The sequence below is a fragment of the Melospiza melodia genome, chromosome 29 (genome assembly GCF_035770615.1).
Source record: "Melospiza melodia melodia isolate bMelMel2 chromosome 29, bMelMel2.pri, whole genome shotgun sequence".
In the NCBI taxonomy this organism is placed as follows: Eukaryota; Metazoa; Chordata; class Aves; order Passeriformes; family Passerellidae; genus Melospiza; species Melospiza melodia.
Genome location: NC_086222.1, coordinates 159,606 through 187,588, shown reverse-complemented (window position 1 = coordinate 187,588; position 27,983 = coordinate 159,606). Strand labels below are relative to the sequence as shown.

The window sequence follows — 27,983 nt, the reverse complement described above, 5'->3', positions numbered from 1 at the left end:
GATTTTGCTGAGTGGAAAGCAGAGCTTCCTATGCAGTGAAGGAAAGTTCCTCTTGCTTTCTTCTTACCCACATTCAGCAGGCTGGCTGCAGGCAGCTATGGGAGGAACAATGGCAACTCTTTGGGGAAGGTCTGCCAGCTCTGAGCCAAGCCATTCCCAGGCTGTGTGGGCCAAATACAGGTGTAAGGGCAGTTTTCCAGTCAGGTTAGCAGCTGCTGTAAAACTGAGGCAGAAGGTGCTGCGGTTAGTGGAAGAGGCTCTGTAAAGCAGAGAGGTAATGCAAGTCTGGACTGACTCTGAACACAGCAGAGCCTTCTGCAGCACTGGTGAAGGGGAATCTGAGCAAGGTGCTCCTCTAAGCTCTTCGAGCAAAGCTTGTCAGAAAGGTGCCATCTGCCCACTTAGTCCTTTCTGATGCGTCTCCCTTGAATAGAGTGACACAGTTACAGACAAATGCTTACAAGCACTACACATGAGAAGACTGATGTTTTATTCACCTGTTTATTACAGCTTACCTCAAAACTTCCTAAAGGTTTGTACATACCAGTGCAAAAAGCTATAGTAACAACAGATGTGTAGTCTGTTCACTCTCATTTGAGTGCAGATTTTCTTTTTACTTTGTGACCACTGTAAATATTTTTATCATTATTGAATACTTTGTTATTTTTTTCAATAACATTTTCATATAGAAACACAGTTGTCACCATAACCTACTGGGGAGGTGTTTACAATGCTTCTGCAATGGGTTTTCTCACTGGTACAAGCGTGGAGAACACCTTTGCAGGCTTAAGAGACTTGCCCTTCTCTGCTGCATGTATGTGCCTGAACAACCACAGCTGCCATTACTTGAAAGTTTCATCTTTGAAGATGTGGTGCTGCAGGAAATGGAGGACTGCCTTATACTAGATGAGTTTTCTCCTCAAGTCACAATGTGAGATCAAGCTATTGAGATCTCTGCCTGAGTCAGGCTGAGGTAATGTGGCCCCTTCCATACTGACTGGTCTTTTTAGCAGGGCCCTTGAGTGAGTACTGTGAAGTTCACCTGGGACTGAGCCGTCTGCTACTGGGATGAACTTCAGAAGTGAGGTTAGCATAAAATTCCTGTTGCCACAGGAGAACTAATATTGTTTCGACATTGCTTAAAATGTGAGGTGAAGGGTAGAGGAGATTTTAAAGTGTGCATGTGAGGAGGGTGACATTGGTATGTATGGCTCTCCTACAGTTCAGGCCACAGTACTCTTTAGGAACAGAAACGTCATGGAGCAGTATTGTGGGCCCGCTGCCATGTTAAACTGTGACAAGACCTCCTAGGCAGCAGCAAGCTGTTTTGAGTCCGCTGGGGCTTCCCCACACACCAGCTTGTGGTGCAAGAATTAATGATGGGGAAAGCTGCAGCTCTTACTTTGAAGCAAATTATCATCAAGCTGCCCTGATCTGAGCAGTTTCTGCATACTTGCAGTTCAGGGCAAGATGACCACCCAGGTCTGTCCCTCTGTACATCTGGATGCAGTTAATCTCTGAAAGCCCTGTAGGTGCAGGTGGAGGAAAACTAACAGAAAGCATAGTGCAAAGCAAAATGTCACATTTCCTCTAGCCTTGCTAGAAACAAAGAAGACTTTCCCTTACTCTGGGGCAGTGGGTCTCCTTGCTCTCAGAACCCATAAATAGCCATACAACTAGCTGCCAAAAAAAAAAAAAATGTTATACTATCAGCTTTACAAGGCTGTGTGGTTTCTCTCCCCTGTGTGCGCTCACAAGACAGAAGCCATCTCCTCAGACAGTGTTCCTCCTTAAAGGAAAACTTTTGCATAGTCAGGCATTTAGTTCAGCAGCCGCTCACAGAAGATCATAACAGGAGTAAAACAGATCAAATGAGTGGGGAAGGACGCAACTGGTGTCAGGAAAGGAGTCTGTGACAGTCAAATCTTTCAGTCTGTGGGAGGACCTCCTGGCATGAGCTGTGTTGGGAAGATGAGGGTGTTGTGGCGGGCTGGGGGGATGTTATGCAGCAGGAGGACAATGTTGCAGTCAAAGAGTGTCCAGCACTGTACACCCATGCTATTGGATTGAGCTTTGCAGCCCCCATCAGTCCTACCTGCATCTCTCCAGTTGCGATGGCCACTGAGTCCCACGGCTTCCCTTGAGCACATGTGTACCAACCTTAGCTAGTGAAATGGAGACCTGTTTACTGACATGACTCATTTACTTGGCTGCACATTTTTCCTTAACCCTGGCAACCCAGTCCTGTGCCTGGCTTTGTGCACAAGATGCCTGCAGTCCATTTTTCAAGGGAGAGGTGAGAATGTCAGCTTCAACCCACTTAAGTGATCATCTTCATCCAGCTCCACAAGAGTGACCATCAGACATCCAGCATTCACCAACAGTTGCCAGATGGGTCTCTACAAGTTTGAGAATCAGGAAGAGCCAAGCAAGGTGTCTGATGAGATTTGGGTGTATTGGACCTGTTTCCTGAGGAGTGAAGAAAGTTGTGGGGATGCTTGTGAAACTTGCAATTGAGACCACAGCAAGTGTGCCACTGGGAAGGAAAGACCCAGGCCAGTTCTTCCCCGCAGGCAGCCTTTCCCAGCTAGAAAGTGGAGATGGAGGTGATGTTGTCAGACTCTATCCCACTACCCTTCCTTGTCACCTCCAGGATCTCTTGCAGAGTCTCCTGGCTTATGCAGCCAAGCTCCTGCAGGATCCGGAAGAAGTCATTACGGAACTTGACCCCAATAAAAGCGTAGAGGATGGGGTTGAGGCAGCAGTGTGTGAAGCCAATGGCCTCTGTCACCATGATGGCTGTGTCCAGTTGGTCTTCCAGGAGGCAGTTCTTGGTGAAGGCTTCTAGCTTGGTAAGTGTGTTCAGGAAGATGACAATGTGGTATGGGCTCCAGCACAGGAGGAAGATGCCTGTGACCAGGATGGCCACACGGACAGCTTTTTGCCTCTGCAGGCGCTGGGACTGACACAGTGCCCGGATGATGGCCATGTAGCAGTAACACATGACCAGCAGAGGCACAAAGAAGCCCACAGTGTGGTAGAGGAAGCGAGTTGCCAGCCATGCATTGTTTCCATCAATCCCAACTTCTGGAAAATAGCAAATGCTGCGGTTGCTGTCATCCGTCCAGACTTCCATGAAGACGAGATCAGGTAAAGTCAGAAGCAATGAGCAGAGCCAGACAGCCATGCAGGTGAGGTGGATGGAGCGAGCTCTGCGTTTGCGGTAGGTGTGGATTGCATAGACGATGGCCAGGTAACGGTCCACTGCGATGCACCCCAGCAGCATGCTACTGCAGTAGAAATTGATCTTGTGGACAGCACTGAGTATCTTACAGAGGAGCCTCCCAAATACCCACCCAGCCAGGCTCTCCACCACACTGAATGGGAAGGTGAGCAACAGTGCTAGGTTGGCGAGGGTGAGGTGGAAAAGGAAGCTTTCTGTGGTGGTACGAGACCGCTTGAACCTCTCTAAAATGACCAGGACCAGAGCATTGCCCAGAGTCCCCAACACAAACATCAGCAGATAGATGAGGGGCATGAAGACCTTTCTGAAGGGGTCTCCCTGGTTGCCAACCACAGATGAGGCTGGGTTGAAGCAGAAGTAGCCCTCCAAAGAAGGGGTGGTGTTCTCAGCTTCATAGTAACCACTCAGCTCCACCTGGCTCTGGGGAACAGAGAGAGTCTTGTTAATGGAGGGGAGTTTCTCAACACAAGAACCCAGTCTCCCAGCTGCACCTGGCAGACCTAGAGCACAGCACCCCCATGTCCTGCAGCCCACCTGCATCAGGAGGAGATGCTGTCTGCAGTGTGATGAGGCCCCTCTTGTGTTGGAGACTCCTCTACTGCCAAGAGGTGCAGCAGCAGGTGGAGAGGGTTTTCTCCATCTGTGACAGTGAGGGCTGCTCAGTCTATAATCTTTAACTGGAGTATTTGGGGATGTTTTGGTGTCCAATCAGATGATCAGTTTCACCTTCTGGTTCTTGCCAAGTTAGCTGCTGGCGAATTTTGCTTTCTCACATAGAATGGAACCCTCCTCTACCAGCTTTCCTCATTTTTCCCACCCACTTCTTATATGGACCACTCCTGTCCTGCCTGCCTGCTGTCAGGTATGAAGGTGGTAGGATTCACCACACAGCACATCTGTACCTCAAATTCTGTGCAGTGAACCTGGCCCCTTCTTCTCATCCTCAGAGGCCTGAGAGCTGCCTATAAAAGAGCAAGGTGAGGTGGGGTCAGCAGCAGCTGGCCTTTGAGATCACTTCCCACACACTTGGAGGAAGGTGTGCGGCAAGTGCTCAACACAATGGGAGGAAAGCCTCTGAGGTGCTGTGGTGCCATAGCTACAGGAATAGATGATGGAGAGAGGGATCTGTTGATAAAGCTTTCAGTTCTGAATTAATTGCAGTCAGAGCAGGAAAGGGAAGGAAAAACACCACTCAGACCCCAGACTGATATCCAGTAAGGGAAGTGCAGTAGAGCTGCTGCAGATGTGACTTGCCCTTGGTTTGCTGTATCTTCTTGACCAGCCTAAATTCAAGCTGAAGCTGAGGGCAAGTCTTGAGTTGTTGTTGGGCTCCCTGGATGGTGGTCATGCTTCAGCTGGCCTTGCACAACAGAGAGCAGTGGAGGAGGCTTGTGGCAATATGAATATTAGTGACAACTGGGAAGAGCTCAGCAGCAGTCACCCTGAGGTCCCCCACCCACACCCTCTCTGGAGACCTATGTTGAGACTTCAGTGTTGACCACAGCGGAAGTCTCTGCTAATGCTTTCATACCTTTCACTGCCAGCTGCAGCAGTTTGCACCTGCTGCTCCTTCCCTCATCAGCTAAAGTTCCTGTCTAAAAATACCAGCCCTGCTTTACGCAGTTTTAGACCTGATTTTGGGGGTTTTTGCTCACCCAAGGGGCTACAAAGCTACAAAGCTGTGACCAGCCTGGAGTGGTACCTAACTAAGGAAGGGTGATTTATGTTTCTTCTCTCTCAGGCAGCTTTCCCTGGGTAATGCACTGGGTGAATCTCACATGACTGTGGGGGCTTATCTAAACTCCTCTGCTACTGAAACTACCTGCATGCTACCAGAAGAAGCCTGGGCATGCTGATGGGGCATAAGTCTATGGGGAATTACCAAACTTGTAGAGCAGACTGCAGATACAGGCAGTCTCCAAGCAGTGGATGGTAGGAGGGTCCACTCCCCAGGAGCACTCCAGTTTCCCAAGGGAATGAGTCCTTGGGAAAAGTGTGGAATAACCCTGCCCAGCTCTTGCTAATCTAACTGTGGGGCTGCAAGCCTTTGGTGAGAAGCATTTTGTATTACTAAAGAACTTTTTATTTTTCTGATTTAGGGTATGATTTTGGGCCTTAAGAAATCCCTCCCAGTTATTTTCCTACCCAGCTTGAAAGTATTTCCTGCCTATTCTGGACCTGGACCTTTCAAGAGGAGTTAACAACACACACAGAAATCTGTGATGTGTTGGTCAAGGCCAGATCCTTGAACCTCTCTGATTAAAAGCAAAACAACCTAAAAACCTTTGCATTTTGGTGTAGTGACCAAACCAGGCTGCTCAGGCAGTGCAGGTGACTGTGCTGAAAACCCCAAACAGATGGTATGTTGGAATGGGAAATTTCACTGGGGAGAGGTTGGACTTTGAAGGGAAGAAGCTTTGAAGGGAAAAATGAAATTATGGAAAATAGCAGGGTTTGCTGGCTGGAGTGTCAGTCCTCCCTTGGAGCCATGCCAGCACCATTGATGGCAGTGGATGGGCAGCTTGGCTGGTGTTCAAGTTTCCAGCATCACCTGGTATTTGGAGCCGGAAGTGCAGAGGCTGAGTGCCACTATCAGACACCATCTGATTGCTGACGGGGAGCAGGTAAAGAGGGCTCTTACTGTAAACCACTCGTTGTGGGTAGGGGAAGCTTATGTGGAGCTGTGTTTGAATCGTTCTTGCCTGCACCTCTAAGCAGAGCAACACAGAGGAGTAGGAGTGGACAGAGATGAGTTGAAGACAAATAAAAGAAGATGAAAAATCAGAGTCTGGGCTGAGACAGGAAGGGCAGGGACCAGAGCTGCAGGAGATGCACTGAATATGTCAAGCTGAGGGTTCTGGGAACTCTGCTGCAATTCTAGGACTGGAAGTGGGTGGCTGCCTGATCAGGGATGGGATAAGTCAACAGTGAGCATGCAGAGGGACCTTTGTACAGGTCTTCTGCATGAAGGGTAGGGCTTGCTCTTCCCCGTGTGTAGGAAAAAAGGAGGAACAGAACATTTGGTAACAATTGAATCCAACATTTCTCTTTTTTGGAATAACTAATCCTGAGCTCTGCTGCAGGGAGCCACTGTAGTAAAAAAATAAATTCTGAGATGCAATATTTGAAAACCAGGGCAATGATAATGCCGCTGTGTCCTTGCCATTGGATAGCACAGCATACTCTATAAGGTGCAGCTGCTCTTTTTCACTTGTAAAGGCTGGGAAGAGAACTATGAAGTAGAATACCTAGTGTCATCACTCCCTCTTAGAAGTAGTACTTGCAATTTATCTTTCAGTCTTTAAAAGTCCTCTCTTGTAAATATACTGCGTGTTCCCCTTTCAGCAGAGTGTATGTGGAGCCTGTACGTATGTGGAGCCATATGTATGGAAGCTGGTACATGGAGCAAGCAAGCAGGGTGGTCATACCAAGGGTTTTCCCACATGGAGAGAGAAGACTGGGTTTGCTTGGGTATTCCAGTTGTCAAAGGAGACCAAATAAGGTGTACAGGGCTTTGCACACTGTGTGCACAGTCATTTGTACCACTGAAGCCTGGTGCAAAAGGTGCCTGGCTCAGAATAAGTGTTTCATGCCCACATCGGTCTAATGGCTGTGCAGACAGCAGGGCAGCAGGCAGTAGAAGCTGGGAGAGGCTGGCAGCACAGGATAGGACTGCTGGAGCCTCACTCTCCAGGTGAGTCACCTGGCCCTTTGCAGAGCCTCTGGTTTGTGTCCTCATGCAAGGACAGTACTTGGGTTTAGTGCTTGCCAGTACAGGTCCTGGTAGCTTTCCCCAGCAGAATACCACCATCCCTGGATCCCAGTTGGCTGTAGCCACACTACGCCAGCTCTCTGCAAGCAACAGCTTGTGATCAAGTCTGGACTTAAGGGATGGAAGGACTGATTACACTGGCATAAGAAACGGCTCAAGCTCTGCCTCTGCCAACAGGAGGGTTAGAAGATGGATGGCCAGAAACCTGGCCTTTCAGCCCGCCCCAGCTCTGCCATCCCTGTTATCAAGCAAAGCCAGGCCCAACTCACCAAGTCATAGGTCTCTGAGGAGTAGCTGACAGGCCCCATGGTTTGAGGGGCACGATCCTTCTCTCCTCCGGATATTGCAACAAAGTTCTTTTCTGGGGTGGAGTTAATCATTTAAGTGAGCGGAGAGGGGCACAGAATGTAACAATAGAGTATTTGCAAGGCAAATGAGCTCCAGGCATAGAGTGACCTGATTGATGTAAAGATTAACATCTAGCTTTATCATCTTTTTACTAGTGCTGTAAGTTGACCTTTAAAGTATAGTTTTAAGAGTCCATATTCATTTGGTCTATACTGCAGAAGATCCAGAACATCTTTAGGTCTTCCCTGGAAACCTTCTTGCCCACAGCAGTCCTTGTTACAGGTGGTCTGAAAGGCTTTGAAAAGGTCTGTGCTAAGGACCACCCTTACCAGAAACCTCCTGGATCCAGGCACTGCTCTGGAGCTGTGCAGGACTTTGAAGCATGGGTATGGTCTGTATGATCATCACCCTCTGCCTTGGGGTCCTCCTGGCTGCTTTAACCCCATTGACTTGTAGTTGTCTTCTGCTCCTTCTGCTGCTTCACCCTTTGTCTGGGCTTGGGGAAGTGTGAGGTGGCTTGCACAGGAAAGCAAGGCCTCGGCAGCCACACTGCAAGTCTAGAGCAGGGCTAGCAGGGGCTGGGCAGCTTGACTTCACAAGGGTAACAAAGGAGAATCAGGATGTAAAATCAAGATTTTCTCTGTTCAGGGAAACGGGCATTTTGTTCAGTGATGTCACAGCAACAGACTCACAGTGAGAATGCCCCGGTCTTAGTCAGCATTGCAGCTGGCGTTTTGGCAGAAAGCTTTTTCTGTGCAAGCAGCTGAGCTGGTTTGACAAGCAGAGTTCTTGTCCTCCTCTTGTCTAGATACAGCTGCATTAAGGCCTCTCTACTAGCAAGGACTCTGGTGGGACTTTGGACTGGTGAAGGAGGAGGTGGTGTTATTCTTGTGAGCACTGCTGGATTACAATCACTCGTGTTTCTTAGATCCCGACTTGTTGGGCACCTGCTGCCCCGAGGATGTCGCTGTCCTCCCCTGCCGTGAGGACTTCTGTGTCCACCTGCACGTGCTCATCAGCTTCTGGGCAGTTTCACCTGAGAGGATGGAGAGCAGCAAAACCGGAGGGAGGCCGTAGGGAGCTCCCACTGTGCCTCACTGACAGGGAGAACACAGATTGAGCAAGCCCTGTGCTGCAAGAGCTGAGGGGTAAGGGGAGTGGGAGATCACTGGGCCCGGGAGACAGAGAGGTCAGGAAGGATGTTCTCAAACAGCTACAACTGGAGGGCGGAGCTTGTGCTTTTGCTGCTGAGGGTGGAAAAACAACCACCTAGAGACAGATGTAGATGTGAGGAACTAGATAAAACCGGGAATGTTCTTGTCCTTTTGCATCATTTTGAAGTCTAAAAAGACATCTTTAAAGATAAAAGCATGAGCACGGCCAGAACAGAGAACCCTGTATTTTGGAAAAAAACATTTGAAGAAAAAATCGTCTGCAAAGCAGTAACTACTAAGATTACACTCCCATTGTGTCTCGCTTTGTCAAAATCCACGTCTAAGTAACACCGGTCTAAAAACAAATGCCAATCCCCAGCCTGCCACGATCGGCGGTTACGACTCCTACAGCTGTGGCTCCGTCCCTCATTCTTACGTTTGTGTTGTTTTAACGGGCACATAGCGAAGCCCCGTTACGTTTCCAGGTTCAAAGGGGAGGGGCAGGTCTGAGGGAGCAGCGCGAGCGGCCAGCGCGATCACGCGGGTACCGCACGCTGGGCGGGACGTGACGCGACGCGACGCGTGGCGCACGCCGAACGCCAAACGTACGTACGTACGTGCGTACGTGTGCACGTGTGCGTGTGGGGCGGGCCAGTGCCGCCCGCCGGGAGGGGGAGGGCGCACAGGAGGAAGGAGGAAGCCGCCATCTTGGAGCGTCGAGTCGCCATAACAAGGCACCGGGGGAGCGAGAGGATTTTGTACCTGGGCGAGGGGGAGCGCGGCTGGTGGCGGTGAGGACGGGCCAGGGTGGGCATGGCTCCGTGGGAGCAGGGCGAGGGGGCCGCTGCTGGCGGGCCGCGCGTCGCGGCCTGCGGCGAGAGCGCGGGCCTGAGCGGGGCCTGGCGGCGCCGCGGGCGGGGCGGGGACGGCTGGATCGGGCCTGGGCTCCCCGGGAGCGGCGGGACCGAGGGACCGCGGGGGCGGGGCGGGCCCCGAGCAGCTCTCGCTCCCCGCCGGCTCAGGCCGCAAACTGCGGCCGCGCCATTGTTCGCGGGCTGGCGGTGTTGGTGTGGCGCAGCTGCGATCGGCGGGCGGCGCCGGGCCCACCGCTCTGCCCCGGGGCTCCACACTGCGGCCCGGGCTCACCGGGCACACTGAGCACCTCGAGGGCTCCCTTTGTGCCGGGCCCAGCCGATGGAAAGGAAAAGGTCCGGAGCTGATGCCCCGGCCGCCCGCCCGCGCCCGGAGAGTAGAGATATGCGATGGAGGCCTTTTTTTTTTTCAGTCCGCTGGTTTGCGAAATGGTGGCGTCTCTTTTGTCGGAACAGGGAGATTTTTTTCGGTTCCGTGAGACTTGCGGGTTTTTTTTAAACTTGTGTTCTTCTAAAGGATAATTACGAGCGTGTGGGCATAAGGGACAGAGGTTTCATTTCCTATGCTGTTGGAGAACTTCTCGGCGTTAGCAGTCGGGTCTCATTGGCGTCTCTGGCTACCTTCGTAACTTCTCTGGTTTTTACGAAGTTAATGGGCAAGAGAAATACCTTTTCGAAGATGCCTTGAAAGTTAACTAGCAGAAAATCCTAGTATCGCAAACTTTAAAATTTTGCTGAAAGCCAGCACTGACACACCTTAAAACAGCTGAGAAGTCTGAATTCCTTTTCCACTCTCTTGAAATGCTCTCTTCAATGTGCCTTTTTATTCACTGGGACAACATGCGTTTTGTTGTGAATGCCGGGGTTAGGAAGCAGTAGTCTTCTGGTCTTCCCTTTGTGTTTTCCCAAGATGCGGATGCTCAAGGCGAGCCAAAAGGTTTTGTTTCAACAGATTTTGGACTAGGGACATTTTGTCTCCCTGGTACCATTGTAAGGAGTCTTTAGCTTTGATCCATGCTTGCTTTATGTAAGGGGCAGACTTTGAATTGTCTTTCCACAGTTTTGCAACCTTTTTGTTACATACAGAGTCAATATTAAGTCATGTGTATGAAATGTTATCTTCCAAGAACCACATAAGTTGTCGCTGACAGCAGGAAGGTAAGATCACAAGCAGGAAGCTGCCTGACCAGCAGTGTTACTGCCTCAGTTCAAGCTCAGTCACTCCGACTCAAAGAGGCAGCTGCTCTCAATTCAGCATAATGGTGTTTCATCCCTCTTCTGAATCGCCTTAAATCAATACCCGGTTGAAAACTGGGGGTAAGCTGGTTGAGCTAGCATTTTGGGTTGGAGGAGTGTAAGCTGTTGTTTTGGGTTTACATAATCTATATTTCCCATTCAAACTGAACAGGGCAATCAGTGTAATGTAAGGGTTTTGTCAGTTCTAACTGGAATGTCCACTCCCTGTGATAGTCTTGCTTCTTGTCACAAACTTATGCATAATATTTTTCATGTTTTTGGGCTGGTTGGCTGCATCCTGGAAGTGGGGGAATTGAAGAGTCGTCAAAGCAATTGATACACTTAATGGTTACTTTATGTGAGGGGATAGGTAGTGGAAGGTCGCTGAAAGTACAACTATTAAGGGAAGTTTCCTTTGGTGTCTAAAGATGTTAGGCAACACTTTCTAGAAAGGCAAAAAAAAGTTTGATGCATGTCTTTATAATTATCACTGAGGAAACAAAAAAGCAAGTGCTGTTGTTGCACACTGCCTGGGAAGAAATTTTTCTAAAATACAAGAGTACACTGATGTGATTTGCATAGACAAAAATCCACATACTAATTGTTATTGTCTGCTTCTCTTTCAGATTGAAGCAAGTGAATTGTGATATAACTGAACTTCAGTAGAGGGCTTTTTTTAAAAAAAAGTTGTTCCACAGTGCATCAGAGCAAGTTACTGCTTTACTTTTGAGTGACTTACAGGTGCTTGCCTGCATTGCAATAAAGGACTCATATATTGAGCAAGACTTATTTATCTCTTCATTTTGGAGAGTCTAATAAACTGTTATTACAGTTTCTGTACTGACTTTCAAAGTTTTGAAGTCTAAAAAGACATCTTTAAAGATAAAAGCATGAGCACGGCCAGAACAGAGAACCCTGTTATAATGGGTCTATCCAGTCAGAATGGGCAGTTGAGAGGCCCTGTAAAACCCAGCGGGGGCCCAGGAGGTGGAGGCACACAAACTCAGCAACAGATGAACCAGCTGAAAAATGCCAACACAATCAATAATGGCACTCAACAGCAAGCACAGAGTATGACCACCGCTATTAAGTAAGTATTTGTATCGGCTGCCGTGAAAGGAATGTTTAAAAGTTATGTATGGGAAAGCATTCTTGGATTCCCCCTTGGAAAATGCTGTCTTCTGTTATTTTGTCGCATGGGTGGTTAGAAGTGTCCTGTCGTGTACATTACGAAAAAGCTGTATTTCCATGTGCAAGCTTCTCTCCAACAGTTACTATTGTGAAAATCCAATTTGATGCTGTGCTTTTCTGAGTGTGAGCCACTGTCAGAGGTAGCCTAGCTTTAGAATCCTGTGTTTTTTGCTTGTTGGAAGTGGTGCAAGAGGGAAGTATAGGAGTGAAATGGAACTGAACTGACATTTAAGACTGAGGAGGAAATGCCACCTGGTCTCAGTCTAATTGTTTATGCCTTTCAGTTTGTTGCAGTTCTTTCCCGTGGTGAGAAATGCTTTAAAGTAATTTATCTTTTGTCACTGATCTGAAATAGTAGTACCTGATCTTCTCATTGTAATGCTCTGGCTTTAATTTATCAAAGGCTGAGCTGAGAGGATACAGTCCCACTGTGATATCCTGCTCCCCATCCAGCTAGTTTTGGAAGTGTGCTGGTTGGAATTTCTAAAAGGTGTGAAATACTTGGATGGTATGGTGATGTGTTCCTTTCCTTTTTTGTATTTTTTTGGTTTTTTTTTTTTCCCCCCCATGGATCCTCCCCCTCCTGAACAGCACTGGTTTTTATTTTATTTTGTTAATTATTTGTGAAGGAAGTGCTAGCTCTCCTCAGAGAAAGTGTGATGGAACACTCAGGTTCTTAAAATCTGCCTAACCTCCTCCCTCCTCCTCTTTTTTAAAAACGTATTATGTGGTTACTCTAATGAATGTTGCGAATTAAACTCATCACAATTCACGCATAACTTCCTGGGGCTGGTAACAAGAAAGACTTTCTCTCACTCTACAGTGACTTTCAAGAGAGGATGGGTATCTAAATCTCACGGAGAGAAAACGAAGTTTGGTCAACAAGTGGAGTGATTGCTTACTAAGTTTTTTCACCAGAAGCGTTTTTTACCTTTTCACCTTACTTGAGGGTTAAGAATGGATCTTCCTTGGGCAAGAGATTTTTTCTTTTTAAGTCATGAAATATTGTTGTGTGGGTTTATTATAGCCAGTTTCTGTTATGTGACTAAGTAAGTGCTCAGTTTTATATGTGTTCTGTTGTTTGATTCAGTGCCGTAAAAATGGGACCTGAATCATGACTGGACAAAGATTTCTCAGACTTATTTGGCAGACAGGTGATTTTGTCTGTTTACAGTTTTTTGCCTGTTACATCCTGCTTAGCTCAGAGAAGACGTGAGCTCATATGTGTAGGCACTTTTAGCTTTGAGGAGGTGAAAATATTATATGTTCATCACTATATCTAAGAAAAAAAAAGTGCAAAATCAAAGTATTCGTATTTAAAAATTTGTTTTCATTTTATTTTGCTATAGACCTGGTGATGACTGGAAGAAGACTTTAAAACTCCCTCCAAAGGATTTGAGAATCAAAACTTCGGTAAGGATAATTGAATTGTAGGTATAAATATTAAATAAAACTGGTGGGAGAGATTGCAGTGGTAAAATACTGTCCTGAGTGAAGGCTGAAAAGTAGTTCAGCTCCTGCTGTTTTAAATAAGGAATTAATTTGTTCTCTCAACTGCTTGTGAGTGATGCTGTGCTGTTCTTGGAAAGCTCAGAAATGGTGTTCACTGTGGATTTCTTAATTTATTAGTATTATAACATGACACAGGCAGCCTCTGCTTCATGTGAGGCAGATGGGAAGGTGTCACTGTATACACTCAGAAGCTGTGTTTGGCTCTGAGAAAGCCAATGTTTCCTTTGCCGCTCTAGGGTGTTGCATGACTTAATGGGAACTCTTGTGTAGTAATTTGTGGTCTTCCTGTACAGATCAAATTAACAGCTGTAGGTTGTATGACCTGATCTTATGGATGTGCTTTTTTTTTTTTTTTTTATTATTCAGGACGTGACCTCCACAAAAGGAAATGAGTTTGAAGATTACTGTTTGAAACGGGAGTTGCTGATGGGAATTTTTGAAATGGGCTGGGAAAAACCATCTCCTATTCAGGTTGTTTTCAAACTGACTACTTAGATGCTGCTTTTAACTTCTGTAGATGTTAACTTCTGTAGATGTTAACTTCTGTAGATGTTAACTTCTGTAGATGTTCTTATGCCTAAATGTCCAATACTTATGCCACCATTGGGGAAAATTGAAGCTGTGAATGAAAGAACTTGGTCTCCCTTGGGAAAAGCAAGAATTTCTAACCCCCAACTAAATCACTAAGTCAGTCTTTGAGTGACTTAGTGATGGGACTGCCTTTACACTTTTGAGACATTTTACTTGGATTTTCCTTTTCACGCTGGAGTTGTTAATTTGATAATTCTCTGTTCAGTAACAGTGCTTTCACATAAGTAGTTCCAGAGATCTGTTCTATACATTTTCCAAAACTGAGTTACCGTTGGCTCTGTACCTTTAGTTGTTAAAAATACGATTATGGCTTTATCGCAGTGTTGGCTCTTTTTATTGTAATCTTGTGGAAGAAGAGTTATGAAGTTTGTCAGAGAGAGAATAATATCTTAGCAAGTTTACTTTTCTGTACCTCCATCTTTCTTATACTTCTAAGGCTTGTCCTATTAAGAACTGTTCATGTGTAAACTTCAGGGGGTGGAAGGTTGAAATACCTTTTAAAGGGTCTCTCAAGGTTTATCACTGACACAGCTCTACCACCTTGTCTCTTTAAGGCATGAGAAAACTATGGCTTGCTTTGTTTATAAAGAGATTCTAATTATGGCACTTTTCCAAAAGGCTGAAATTTCTTTAGATGTTGCTGAAAAAGGGAGTGAAATTAAAAATACATGGGGCCTGTGTTTGGGTGGCTGAAGATTTTGAGAAGTATATCACAGAAATACAGAGGCTGGAATCACATGGGCTGAGGTGGTTCTAATGCTCAGATTAAGGGGGGAATCTTTTTCCTTAGGAGGAGTTTGCTGGTGACTGTCACTGTCTCTTCACTATTTGTTTTCCCAACTTTTCACTTTTTTCCTAATGTGTTAGTATGGGTTTACCTGTGGTACCTGATCCCTTTCTTATGATCAGGCAAGATAGGGACTTCTAGGTGGGAAGTGCTGGGGAGCTCTTTACTGATGGGTTTAACTTCTTCCTGTTCTGAGTCTGTCATGCTTGTAGTTCCAGGATAGTAATAATAATAATAACAATAATGGTCATGAAACAGTCAGCTTTCATGTGGTATTGTTAGTGAGGGGAGTCAAATTTAGTCAGCCTCTTCAGTGAAACATGACTTATGATTAATTGCTCATGCACTTTCTGTCCTTGCATTTCAGGAGGAGAGCATCCCCATTGCTTTATCTGGTAGGGATATCTTGGCTAGAGCAAAAAATGGAACAGGCAAGAGTGGAGCCTACCTCATTCCTTTACTTGAACGGCTAGACTTAAAGAAGGACAATATACAAGGTCAGTTGAGGTGGATCACACTTAGCTGTTGCCAGGTAATGGTGTCAGTCACTACATTAGAGACTTGAATCTAAAACTGGTTAATGAAATTGGGCAGTCTATGTTACCTGCTTGTACTTCCAGAGAAAGCTAATGAGGAGTGATGATGGGGAGGTGTAATTTGCAAAGTCCCACAGTTGTTTTCAAAAGGTTCAAACAGAAGAAGGCTTGTAGACTTTTCTGTCTTGCCCTGGAAAGTGAATGTGGAATAATAAGCAAGCATGCTGGCTGGGATACTTGTGCAATGGGTGCATCAAGGACTGGAGAACCCTTGCATGGAATTTGCCTTGTCAAAAGCAGTTCCTAGGTCTTGTTCAGGATACCTGGACTGGAATTCCTAGACTGTGCTTTTCATTGTTTTATATGAAGTCTCTGTCTCCTCTGAGGACGAGTTTTTAAGATACAGGGTGTTACTAATAACTCACAGTGATGTTTTTAACTTCTAGCAATGGTGATTGTTCCCACCCGTGAACTAGCCCTGCAGGTCAGTCAAATCTGTATCCAAGTGAGCAAGCACATGGGAGGTGCCAAAGTGATGGCAACAACAGGAGGAACCAATTTGCGAGATGACATAATGAGACTTGATGATACAGGTCAGAGCATTTTAGCTATGCTAAGGTTGTTGTTTCTTTGTGGCTTTTGCAATGGGGTCGTGGAATTTCTGCTTGTTACTATTTGCCTGTTTACAGAACAGACTACAGGGTCTTGTTTGGTGTTCGTATACTGTTGTCATTCTTCCAAAGTGTTCATGTGAAACATGGCCATGAATACTGGAAGGAAAGACAGTTTTAATAATCTTAACATTGTGGTTTTTTTTTTTTTGTTTTTTTTTTTTTGTTTTTTTTTTGTTTTTTTGTTGTTTTTTTTTTTTTTTTTTTTTTTTTTTGTTTCTCTCTTTTTTTTTTTTTCCTCTCTCTCTTCTAACCTTACAGTGCATGTGGTGATAGCTACCCCTGGGAGAATTCTCGATCTCATCAAGAAAGGAGTAGCAAAAGTTGAGCATGTCCAGATGATAGTATTGGATGAGGCAAGTTGCTTATGTTAAATGTTCTGGGATTTTAACACCAAGTTAAAGAAATGATGTGTCTCAGTTAGTGTCCTTTTGGTGCACAGCAGTGATTCAAACTTGCTTAGAAACATTGTAAGGTCTCCTCCATTTCTGAGTATTTTTGAGAAACTCTTTTGACAGTAGGAATTTTTTGCATGTAAATCTTCTAAGAAAACAGCCTAGGAAGATTTGCCTTTCCTGTCTTTGCTGATGCTGAAGAATAGAGTAAGTCTATTCTGCAACAAAGGAATGCATTTCCTTTGGTTTCTGTTTGAGTCAGCTGTGCTTACCATGTATATAAATGTATATAAAATTGACTTATGAACATCTAATAGCATAAGCATAAGCTTCTGAGTGAAAATATAGTAGTTTGAAAGCTCTTGGATGGCTCTGGTAGGAGCCTTGGTAACTGTTTTTTTTTTCCTTCCCCCAAATGTGTAGCTACCAAAAGGCTAAAATCTTATGCCATTGTTTTAACTTGCTGTTTATTACTTCTGTTGTTACAGGCAGATAAGTTGCTGTCTCAAGATTTTGTTCAAATAATGGAAGACATAATCCTCACACTACCTAAAAACAGACAGATTTTGCTCTACTCAGCCACTTTTCCTTTGAGTGTGCAGAAGTTCATGGTGAGTGGAGATGTGTCCCTGTAGGTACGATGATGGTGGTGACATTGTGCAGGAGGGGTGTGAATGAGTGGTGCATAGCTGTTAGTGTTTGGTATTTTAAATACATCTAAACTTCACAGGTTTAATCTAAATCAGCCTAGGCCTAAGTCTAGGACAGAAGTTTGAAAGCAGTTTTTGACCTGCAGTTGAATTATTGGGAAGCTAGGTGTATGCCTATAAGGTGCTATTTTCCACTTTGTATATTAGTTACATCATCTGTGTGGATTTGCTTGTGGAGGGTGCTCCTGTTTGGCCTGCTTAGTCACCTTGGATATATAAGTAATTGTGAAAATTTACCCACCCTGTTTTCAGCATAGCATGAAGAGTGAGTGGCTAAGTAGTACATCCTTGCCTTGGAGGAAGTTATGTGTGGTGTAGAGTGGGAACTGCATACATTGTTTTGCACGTAGATCTGCCTGCTTTATGAATATCTTTATTTTTCAGAATTCCCATTTGCAGAAACCGTATGAGATAAATCTGATGGAGGAGCTGACCTTGAAGGGAGTTACTCAGTACTATGCCTATGTCACTGAGCGTCAGAAAGTGCACTGCCTCAATACACTCTTTTCCAGGGTAAGGAGCAGGGCTGTGTTGGGAACATACCAGAAGCTTTTTCTCTCTTGGGATCATGAATAAGGCTGAGTATTTTAAAAGCAGCCTAATGAAAGTTCTTTGTCAAAATGTGCTATGTATCTAAGGCTAAAAATGCATGCTTCTTGTCCAGCATCTCTGTGTTACAGAACTTTCTTAATTGTTTCCCTTCCTATACAGAAATATATCTGATGTAAAATACCAGCAGCATACTTGCTGTGCTTTCTTTCTACACGGAATTTAGACGTGTCTGGGATCCTCTGTTAGTAAAATGCTGCATTTACTGAGAATACTGTTTATATGTTCAGCTCCAGATTAACCAGTCGATCATTTTCTGCAACTCCTCTCAACGGGTTGAATTGCTAGCCAAGAAGATCTCCCAGCTGGGCTATTCCTGCTTTTATATCCATGCTAAAATGAGGCAGGTGAGTATGAAGTCTTTTCCACCCCACCTCAGGCTTTACTGAACAGCTGAACTAAGTCTCATGCTTGCTTTAAATTTGCATGTTCTTCATAAACTGAGACATGTATTGCTTTGCTATAGCTTTGGTTTTAGATACTCACTGCCAACCTTCCCCCATCCCAGCTCTCTTTCTGGACTATTCAGTGTATGTGTCCAGTTGGTATTTTACTACTTCATGTCGGGGTGATTAGTCCCAGTGTAAGCACAAACTGCAGCCAGAAGGCACAGTTTTTAGTGCTGCTGCCTTGCTTTGGCAGCATGGGGAGCCAGGATAGAGCACACAGTGTAACTAACTCAGATGAAAACGGGCCTGAATTAAATTACAAAAACCACAGTACGTAGCCCATTGAGTGCCCTCTGTGGCTTTGCAAACAGTAATCTTGCACTGTGACTGCAGGGGAATCTGAGAAGTTGAGGTGATGGATTGAATGAAACCTCTTGGTGAAAGCTGTGGCTAGTGTATGGTAACCATACATTTGTGGCTGTGGTGTTGCTGGTAAAAAATTCCATTGCAGCTCTGCTGGTGTGGAGGTTTCTGTTAATTGTACAGTAGCTCCTGTACAATACTTCCTCTAGCTTCACGCTATTAAAAGATGTCAGAAGGCTGAAGTGATGCATGTAGAACAGGCTTACTTTGAAATATTTTTTTAAAATTTTATATGTAAACTAGGATAACTTGCTGCTCATGCAACTGACAGGTAGTGCCAATGTTTGCTGGGGCAGATGCAGAGCAATAATAGGGCAACAACAGAAGTGGTGGTGTTACTGAGAACAGAGAGATACGGAAGTGGGTTTCTTGATGTTTGATTTTGGTATGCTTTTGATCAGTCAGTAGATGATCTTTTTGGATGAGTGCAGCTAAGTTTCCAGAATGCTTCAGCTTGTTCATTCCCTCTCTAAATTTCACTCAACAGTGATAGTACTTAATCTTAGTGTAGCCCAAAGTGAGGTGTTTGTGAGAGGAGAGTCTTCACAGATAACTGATTCATCCCACCCCTAATTGTGTTAAAGGAAAGGAAAGTTACTACCCGGAAAAGGAAAGTTACTACCAGCTTCAGTTTTTGGGGGAGTGAGGCAAGCATTTGAAATTTGGCAAGGGGGAGCTGGAGAAAGAGAACAGTCAAAATATCAGTTTAACTTCCTTGATGTGATTTCAGGTGATTTTTTCTTTAGATAGTCCTTTTCTTAGATGGTTTTGATGCCACCATAGGAGGTTTTAAAACACAGTAAGTTAATTGCCTTTGTTGAGAAATGGGATCAAAACTCTGTAGAGTTAGTTCTTTAGAATGTATGGTAAGAAGTGCTACAAAATTTGTACTGGCATCTTGTTTCAACTCAGCTGTTCTCTAACGACAAGGGGAAGAAATGTATGCGATTGAAGTTGGGTGTTAGTTACTGGAATATACCTAAAAGTAACAGCTGATTGGTTTGTGGGTTTTGGTTTTTTGTTTCTCTTTGTTTATATGTATGTATTTGCAGGAGCACCGCAATCGTGTATTCCATGATTTCCGAAATGGCTTGTGCCGCAATCTCGTTTGCACTGGTGAGAGTTCCTAAACATTTTCCTGTTTCTAAAGTTTATGATAGAAAGTGCATTATCCCAGTATTGTAGATCAGTTAGCTGTAATAAACCAAAACAAGATGTTTTAGTAAGATGTGTCTTTGTCAAGCCTGCATGTTAGCAGGGTGCAGCACTCCTTTAGGCATGAGGAATTTTGTCTTTTGTGAAGGTGCAGCCAACAAATAATTTTACTGCAATAGTGTTTTTACTTTCACGTGTGAGGGTTCCCTGAGTTGTTGGGTCGTAAACTGTGTGATATATCTGTACAGCTGTGACTATGGTCATATGACGTTTTGGTGATTCTTTTAAGTGTTTATAGCTCACTTTTTCTAAATTCTTCTGTAGTTTTGACTGGCCTGTGTATGATCTGAGTTCTTTGTTGTATGGCCTATTTATGGCAATATCGGCAGTGTCTGCTATCACTACATATGTCTGGGCCATCTTAACAAAAATCGCTAGAAGCAGAATAGAAGTAGTTGAGGTGATGGAATGTAGTTCAGGTCTCAAGTCTGTTGTGACACTGGCAGTGCACAATTCTGTGTGAAGAGATGCTTGAGAAGAACTGCTCTGAAATAGTGTAATGTGGAAAAAATAGCTTTGTGGTTATTTTTTCTGTGTAGATGTGCAGATCTGGTGGTTTTGGTTTTTCTTCTTACATTATTCATGTTTACAAGGTATACAGAGCAAGAGGAAGCTGTAACACGATTGTATGTAAACTGCCTTTGATACAAGGAAAGCTTATATTTGGAAACTAGTGTGAAGCAATGTTAATCACTGTTAATCTTTACACCCTAAACACTGTCAGCGTTTGAGCTCATTGAAATTAACTTCCTTTGTGATCTGGATTGTCTTTCAGATCTGTTTACCCGAGGTATTGATATCCAGGCTGTGAATGTGGTGATAAATTTTGATTTCCCAAAGCTGGCAGAAACTTATCTTCATCGCATTGGCAGATCAGGTGAGAGGAAAAACCTGTTTTAGGTACAACGTTGCTGATGACTGTGATGCTTTTTAGCCTTGAATTGGCTTTTGGTTTTTTATTACTATATTTGAGAATTACCTTAGGTAGCTTTGATTTTTCTGACAAATTTATTTTTGGGTATCATTTCAGATGGCTGTCCTCTCTGAGGATATTATCTGAATAAAGGGCTTTTCTCTTGAAACTGGCCTGAACAATCTAATGGGGGAAAAAAAGAGGCATATCTTGCTTTTATATCAGGAGACTTACTATTGCCCCTGTTTGCAGTTGGGGAAAATTCTATACTAAAATCTCAGCTTCAGAGTGTCTCAAGCCTAGAGATGTATGTGTCTTTCTTCTGCATGTGTTTTGAGATATGTTTCTACTGTCTGGGAATCAGCGGAATAGGCCCTGGAGAAAGGCAAAAAACAAAGGAACTTGGTGTAGTTGAACTTTATAGTTGAGGCTTGTTCAAGAGCTCTGGAAGACTTTTTGCTGGTGATTATCCTGGAGCTTTGGTCAGAGCATTTTGAACCTCCTGAGTTTTACTCCTACAGCACTACAAAATTCCTTACCAAAAACTGATGTGAAAGGTGTAGACACCTGTGGCTGGATTGTTTTTAACATCACAGAATGATACTAACTTCACTGTCTGCAGATTTTTTTTCTGTCCGCCCCTGTGTTAACTCTGTTCAGTTTAGGCGTATGTTTTTGTTTTTTTGTCAAGGTCGCTTTGGTCATCTTGGCCTGGCCATCAACTTAATCACCTATGATGACCGATTCAACCTGAAAAGTATTGAGGAACAGTTGGGAACTGAAATTAAACCCATACCAAGCAACATCGACAAGAGCTTGTATGTGGCAGAATACCACAGTGAACCTGTAGAAGATGAGAAACAGTAAACATGCAGGTATGTAAATGCCTTGCTGAATAGTGATGTGTTGAATGAAGGGATGTTGTTGATGTGTCAGTGTCACCTCAGGGGAAGAGGGAAACTGATGTGATGAAAAAGCTCTGAATATGAAAACATGGGTTTGAAATAGAATGTCAGTGCAAGGAATTCCATGGATGTGCTGAAGGTGGGAGGGGAGGGATGAGTATTTTTCAGTTGTTCTAATTGAAATGCTAACCATGTGCTAAGGAGATAAAAAATGGGGAAAAGAGGGAGTGGGGAATGGTTGATGGAGTACTAGTAGCCTAATGAACTCTTTCTGTATTGGTAAGCTGAAATGAGAAATTGATGAGGGGCAGAGAGGAAAGTAGTCCTCAAAAAGGTGAGGAGATAAAATGGATAGCTGTGAGAACAGAGCATCAACCAAAGAGTAAGCACCTCACCAACCAGAAGGACCAGGTTCAAGCAGGGAGTGAAGCTGTAATTCATCTTTGCTGCCACTTGAGGTCGTCTACGTAGTTTCAACAGAAAATGAGGTTTCGCTGTTGGAGACTCATCTAAGTGCTCCCTCTCTGATCAGTGTCTCAGGAAAAGCTGCTGAGTGAAGTCCTTTTATAGGAAGATGACTTGCCCTGGACTGCAGTCAAGCTAAATTGGCTGCAGGATGATGATCTGACCTGAGTTAAGATGTCATGCAAGATCCATCACCATACAGTCTGGACTGAAAATCATTCTTGTGTGTACTCTTCTCAGAGGTCAGGAATTAGAAAGATAATACCAGTGAAGCTGCTGAAATTCTTTTCAGATGACCAAAGATGATAAAGTGGCTATAGAAGCAGACTGCTTGATAGCGTTAAAATGAACCTATGGTTCCTTCTTTGAAGTCATCCAAGGATAGCCCTAGATAGTCATACCAAGCTGACTTGAAAGCTTCTGCTTTGATGATTGAACCTTCTCCATGTCTATAAATAAATAGAATACAAAACAGGTAATGAATGTGGAACAGGCTCTTGGATGGCAACAGTTAACGAATGTGGACAGCTTCCTAAGGGGAATGCTGGGACCTTGCCCACGAGCAGTTTGCTGCTTCCTAAAATACAAAAAACCAGGAGGTAGTCATGTTCCATAGGTACAGAAGGGCTTTAGCATCACCTCTTTCTACAAAGCTGAAGCTGGTATTGAGCTGTTCAATATGCCCTTTGCCTTTTGAGAGCTGTTGCATAGTTATTGTATGTGATTCATCACTTTGTGTTCTGGTTTTGTATAGAACCGATTTAACTGAGGGTGTTGTGGTTGTTTGTTTTATTGAGTTTTTTCTGCCTTTTTTCTGGTTTTGGATTGTTTGTTTGTGGGGTTTCTTTGGTTGATTGTTTTGGGTTTTTTTCTTTCCTTTTTTTTTTTTTTTTTTGGTTGATGGGTTTTGGGGGGGTTGTTTTGTTTGTTTGGTTTGATTTTGGTGGTTTTGTTGTTGTTTTGTTTCATTTTTTTTTTTAGGCTTTGATTACACATGCCAGAAGGTGAAGCCCTATGATCCAGATCTGTGACACATCGTTTCTTTGGGGATACCCTTCTCTTTGTGGGTTTTTCTTCATCTTTTTATTTCGGAACTATGAAGACTAAAAGAACTCGGCCTTTTTTTCTCTTTACATTTGGCAGCAATGAAGAAAGAAGATAAAAGGAGGAATGTCTTTTTGTTTTTCCACTTGTTTGCACTGTGTGCTGATTGAACATTAGTTGCACTAACTGCTGGTTTTAAATTTTGTTTTCTTTGGGCGGGAGGGTCAGCAAGGGAAGAAGAGAAACCCTGAAAAGAGAAGAATCTTGATGAACACGAGCTTGTCTGCTATTTCAAATTCTTTAACCATTGACTGAGTGCATTTCAACTTCTCCCTGGTTACTCATCTGTTTTTTAAGCTAAAGAGCTTCTTACTTATTCGTGCAAAGTGCCTTATGCTATGAGACCATTCAGAATATCACCTTTCCAACACAGCCCAAGGAATCGACATCTGTTTTTGGTTTCAGGTCAAAGTTCCCCTCTCTTCCCCTTCTCCTCCTTCCCATGTAGTCAAGCCCAGGGCTGGGAGGTGAAATGTATTGGTTACTGGTAATACTCCTTTTTTTTTTTCCAACTTTTTAAAATTTTTTTAATTTTTTTTTTTTATTGGAGGAGTTGATATGCATCTACAGTTCACCCAAACTGTAAATATCTGTATTTAAAATGAAACCAACCTAAAATCTGGGCTGATTAGGTGCAGCATCATAGCTCCAGAAGGAAAGAGTAGCCTGTGATCCTTTGCAGGAGCCATAAGAAAAGCCCTGTGCTCTAGCAGAACACTAAAGACTGGTTTCCATGAGTCTTCATTGGTAGTTACAGCACTTGATAGGTAGACTTGTTTCAGAGCCATGGCCCTCTTTCTTCTGGTGCAGTGTGTCCCATAGAAAATCAGATGTGTATATTGTACAAACTTTGTAAATATGATTTTTTTTTTCTGTTTGGGTTCATATATAACTTTTTCTTTTATGATGAAGGTTGCTGAGGTTAAAGGGATTAGACTGATTATGGGAGCAGCTAAAGATGAGAGGGGCTCAGTTTTCTGCAACACTAAACAATGAGATGTTCTCTGACCTCTGTGAACTGCAGGCCACCACAAGTGTCCCTTGTCAGGGTGGATTTACTCTGGTGCTAGCAACAGTCCTGTACTGCTCCTATGGAAGAGATCACTTGTGGGGCACCAAGACTTCCAAATCCATAGCTCAGCCTTTTGGGAGATGCTCTTTGATTATCCCCTTTAGAAACTTCAGGAACTTGACAAGCTCTGAAGGAGTCCATGACCTGTGTTCCACCGTGGTGTGAGGGAAATCCAGTGGGTGTCACTGAGCAGTATACACGTAAGGTGTGGATTTGGGTTTGAGAGACCATAAAAAAACCAGTTTGCGTGCATAAACTGATAGTTCTGGAGCTTTGTGGAATTGATTCACTTCCTGCAGTGCTGCATTTTCTGCCCAGAGTGGCCTCTGTGCAGAACTGTGAGCAGGTAAGGGCAAACCCCTGTTAATGTCAGAAGCTGCAGGAAGCTGCTTGCCAACTGCTCTTGTTTGCCATGAGTTGCTGTCTGTCATTTTACATTGTATATTGCTGAAAAGTGCTTTCTGGTCAAATAGTGTTGCTTTAAATTGTGCCCCTCCCAACATGCTTGATGTTTGGCCTGATCTACAGGCAAAAGGAGTGAGACAAATCAAAAAATTACTCTTTTTAAAATCCCTTTTAGCCTGTTAACCACCACTGTCAGGAGGCACCTGGGTGAATGCAATCCCTTTTGCTCAGTCATTTATTGCATATACAGATGCTGCACTCACACCATGCTTGCTTACTTCTGAGACAGGATTTAATTGTCTTAATTTCTCCCCATTTTGACCCTTTTTTTGAATTGGAGTAAAATAGTTTGGAATTGCAAGGTGGACTAGCCATTCCTTTCCCTGATGATCATAAATAGAAGCCAGGTGCCTCCTGACAACAACTTTACAAGATTGAAAGGTCTTTGTGTTCGGGATGTTTTTCTTCTTTTTGTCAGCAGTGACTCCTTAATTGTAGCAAATGCTGCACTAGAATACAAACTCAAGAGCTTGGTCTCTGTGAGCCACATAGCTTATATCTGACTGGCAGGTACTAAATGTAAACAGTTTTGGGGTGCTTTTTGGGGGTGGGGGGTGGGAGCTTCTGGGTGGTAACTTTGACCAAAAGTAAAATCTTGCTCCTGTACTGCAGCCAGCTTATGATTTTCCAGACAGAAGAGGGATCATTTTAATGCAACAAAGACAGGAAAATGTAAATAAATTTTGTATCTCACCAGGGCATGCACATGTAACAAGAGCAGGATAGCAATGTCAAGTCGGGTGTGTGTGCTCTGCATGGATTTGTGGTAGGTTAGCCTGGTGCCATGCATTGATGGTCCCTCTTGAAGCACAGAACTTTTGAAAGTATTACTTTAAAATTGGCCTCTCATTGAGGAATGGCACTTACCTAAACTATCGGGGGCACCATTTTTAGGTGGCTTCTTGTCAAGGAAGAAGCAGCCTATTTTTGGTGCTAGTAGGCTATCTCAAACAGATGCGATCTTGCAAATGGAAAGATGCTCCAGAAGACTAGGATAATCCTAGTTTTGATTTTTTTGTTTTTGTTTTGTTTTGTTTTTATTTTGTGTGGGGGGATTTTTTTTTTTTTTTTTATTGTTTTTTTTTTTATTGTTTTTCCTTCCCCTTTTTGTTTTCGATTATTTTGGTTTGGGGTTTTCTTGGTTGTTTAGTTTCCCTACCAAAGAGTAAGGAGTGTGTATAAATCTTGGCTTCCTGAGATTTCTTGTGAGCTCCAGTTTTTGCTGGTTATCAGCCTTTACAGATGGATTAGTCAGAACCTTCAGTGATGAGCCCTAGGTCAAATACTTCCTCTGACAAAATTGATGAGAATGAGGGCCTGATGTGTTCTGCATTCCTTTTTTGTTGGAAGTCTGAAAGTGTCACTCTGAGTCTCTGAAATGGAGTTTCACAACTGGATGAGATGGCTGTGAAGAAGGAATCTTCAGCCCCTTGAGAGAACCTATAGGCCTGTCTCTGGGTGTCCACTGTCAGGTGGGCACTGTAACTGCTGGAGGCCTTTTCCCAAAGGGAGGGGGGTGGGTTGGTCTCAAATACATGTTTCAATTTCCAGAATGAGATGGGAGCATCTTTCCTTGCCCTCTGTGACTGTTTCTGTGGGTAAGAACAGGGAAGCTCAACATGAATTCATGTTGTGTTATATGGTGGTATCAAATCATCTCATTCTGATCTTCTGTTTATTTTTATTTGGGATGGGGGGGGAGGGTGTCTGCTCCAAGGATTTAAAAATGCTTCAAACACTTTTTTCTTTACAAATGACTGATAGGACACAAACCTGAGCAGATGGCTGTCTTGCCTCAGTTTCTGTAAGAGGTTACAGAGCTGTCATGCCACATCTCTTGAGCTGCTGTTGTGGTGGTTCTTGCCCTGATGCTGAACTTCATAATGCTGCTGTGGCTGCTGGTCATTACTTCCTGAGAACAAAGTGAATTTTGTTCCCAGAGACTCCAGCAGTTCAGCTACCATGGTAGAGGTTGGGCAACTGTAGTTCCTTCAGGGAGTTTTCTGCTTGCTGTGAACTTCTGGTTTTCGAATCACAGTTTATCTTTGTAATCAACCAGGTCTGTGGACCAAAGAGCATGCATCTGAACATCACAAGAAGGCTTTGGCAGATTATCCTGTAGGCTTTGCTCAGTTCATCACTGCATTGCTAAAATGCCTCTGCGTGGAAGCATTGTTAAATTCTGCTGTAGACAAGTTAGGGAGGAGTGGAGGGGGGGTGGGGGGATGGGAGTAGGGATGTCTTTATTAAGATACAGCCTTGCTGTATTTTAACCAGTAATTTTGGGGAAGGGGTGTCAGGAGAAGAAAATAGTCACTGTTCCCCTTATTGAAAGAAACTGGAACTTTTATTTCAAGAAAAAAAATATTTGCAATTTAAGTGGAGTGTCATAATCCAGTAGACCCTAGACAAGGGGTTGCTATTCTAACTGTAAACCAGCAAACAATATGGTCTAGTCCTTCAAAACAGTCAAGGGAGGGAGGGGAAAATTGGCTTTCTGTTAAATTGGCAATTGGCAAACTCTCCAGTGGAGCTCAGATTTTGTTGAGAATGTGTTTTCTCTGGCTTTGTATGTGTTGCAGCACTGACTTGTGAAGAGCTTCATGAGTTGTGAGTGCAGAAAAGATGAATGGAAAAATCCTGATTTTGTTAATTAAACTCAATAAAAGCTCCCTGGAACTCCCATTTGTTCTGTTTTTTTCATTTAACTGCTGAGTGGAAAACATGCTGGTGTCCTTATAGAGACTCATGGTCTGCATTGGATGCAACAACCTGTGGAGAGAAGCCTCAAGAAAAGGAGGCTCACAATAAAATGAGCTATGTCCACGAGAGGACATCCTTTTTCTGCACAGACCCTCCACATGGCAGCTGTTTTTTCCAGGGTTGAATGCTCCACAGTCTTGTCTCAAGACTAGAAGACTCCGCATGGCATCTGGTTGCAGTGCCAAGTTAGCTGCTTCTTTGACAATGAGAATTTCTGCAAGGGACCAGAGGACCACTGCAGATCCTGCTGGGGCTGTGTCCTCATGTCTTTCATTGAGTCATCCTGACTTCTGCCTTGCTGTCTGTTTGTGCTGCAGAAGACATTGTGTGTGCTGTGGTTCTGGTGGTTGGAAAGAGTCTTTTAAAGATGCTTTAAAAATCACCAGCAAAGGAGTTGGCAAAAGCAGGTTTAATGTAAAAGTGAAAGCAGGGCAAAGTTCAAAGCACACAGGGTAAAAGCAGGCTACACCCAATCTAAAACCAAAATCACCCCAAAATTATCTGCATGGATGCTGGGGGAGAAGGGCCAGAAAAGTAAGGATAGGAATGGATAAGTGGGAAGTTGAGTCAACTTCCCCCCTGCTCAGCTAGGCCCTGGACTTCACCAGTGGTTTATGCATAAAGGTTTACCAGCAAACCTA

General features: G+C 44.1%; 2 protein-coding genes across 2 annotated transcripts; one reads left to right on the top strand and one right to left on the bottom strand.

The window, feature by feature from the left end:
• Positions 1-504: 504 nt before the first annotated feature.
• Positions 505-7,617, bottom strand: CXCR5 (C-X-C motif chemokine receptor 5). The gene is made up of 2 exons (XM_063178337.1): positions 7,286-7,617; positions 505-3,664 (listed from the first exon to the last, which is right to left on the bottom strand). Exons 1-2 carry the CDS (start codon positions 7,394-7,396, stop codon positions 2,588-2,590), a joined length of 1,188 nt encoding a protein of 395 aa, XP_063034407.1. The 5' UTR covers positions 7,397-7,617; the 3' UTR covers positions 505-2,587.
• A 1,567-nt stretch (positions 7,618-9,184) lies between these two features.
• Positions 9,185-27,264, top strand: DDX6 (DEAD-box helicase 6). The gene is made up of 14 exons (XM_063178526.1): positions 9,185-9,309; positions 11,253-11,716; positions 13,167-13,230; positions 13,696-13,800; positions 15,075-15,204; positions 15,690-15,836; positions 16,176-16,274; positions 16,802-16,920; positions 17,404-17,532; positions 17,859-17,975; positions 19,493-19,556; positions 20,431-20,532; positions 21,260-21,443; positions 22,920-27,264. The coding sequence occupies exons 2-13, from the start codon at positions 11,517-11,519 to the stop codon at positions 21,433-21,435; spliced, it is 1,452 nt and encodes a 483-aa protein (XP_063034596.1). The 5' UTR covers positions 9,185-9,309; positions 11,253-11,516; the 3' UTR covers positions 21,436-21,443; positions 22,920-27,264.
• The last annotated feature ends 719 nt before the right edge of the window (positions 27,265-27,983 follow it).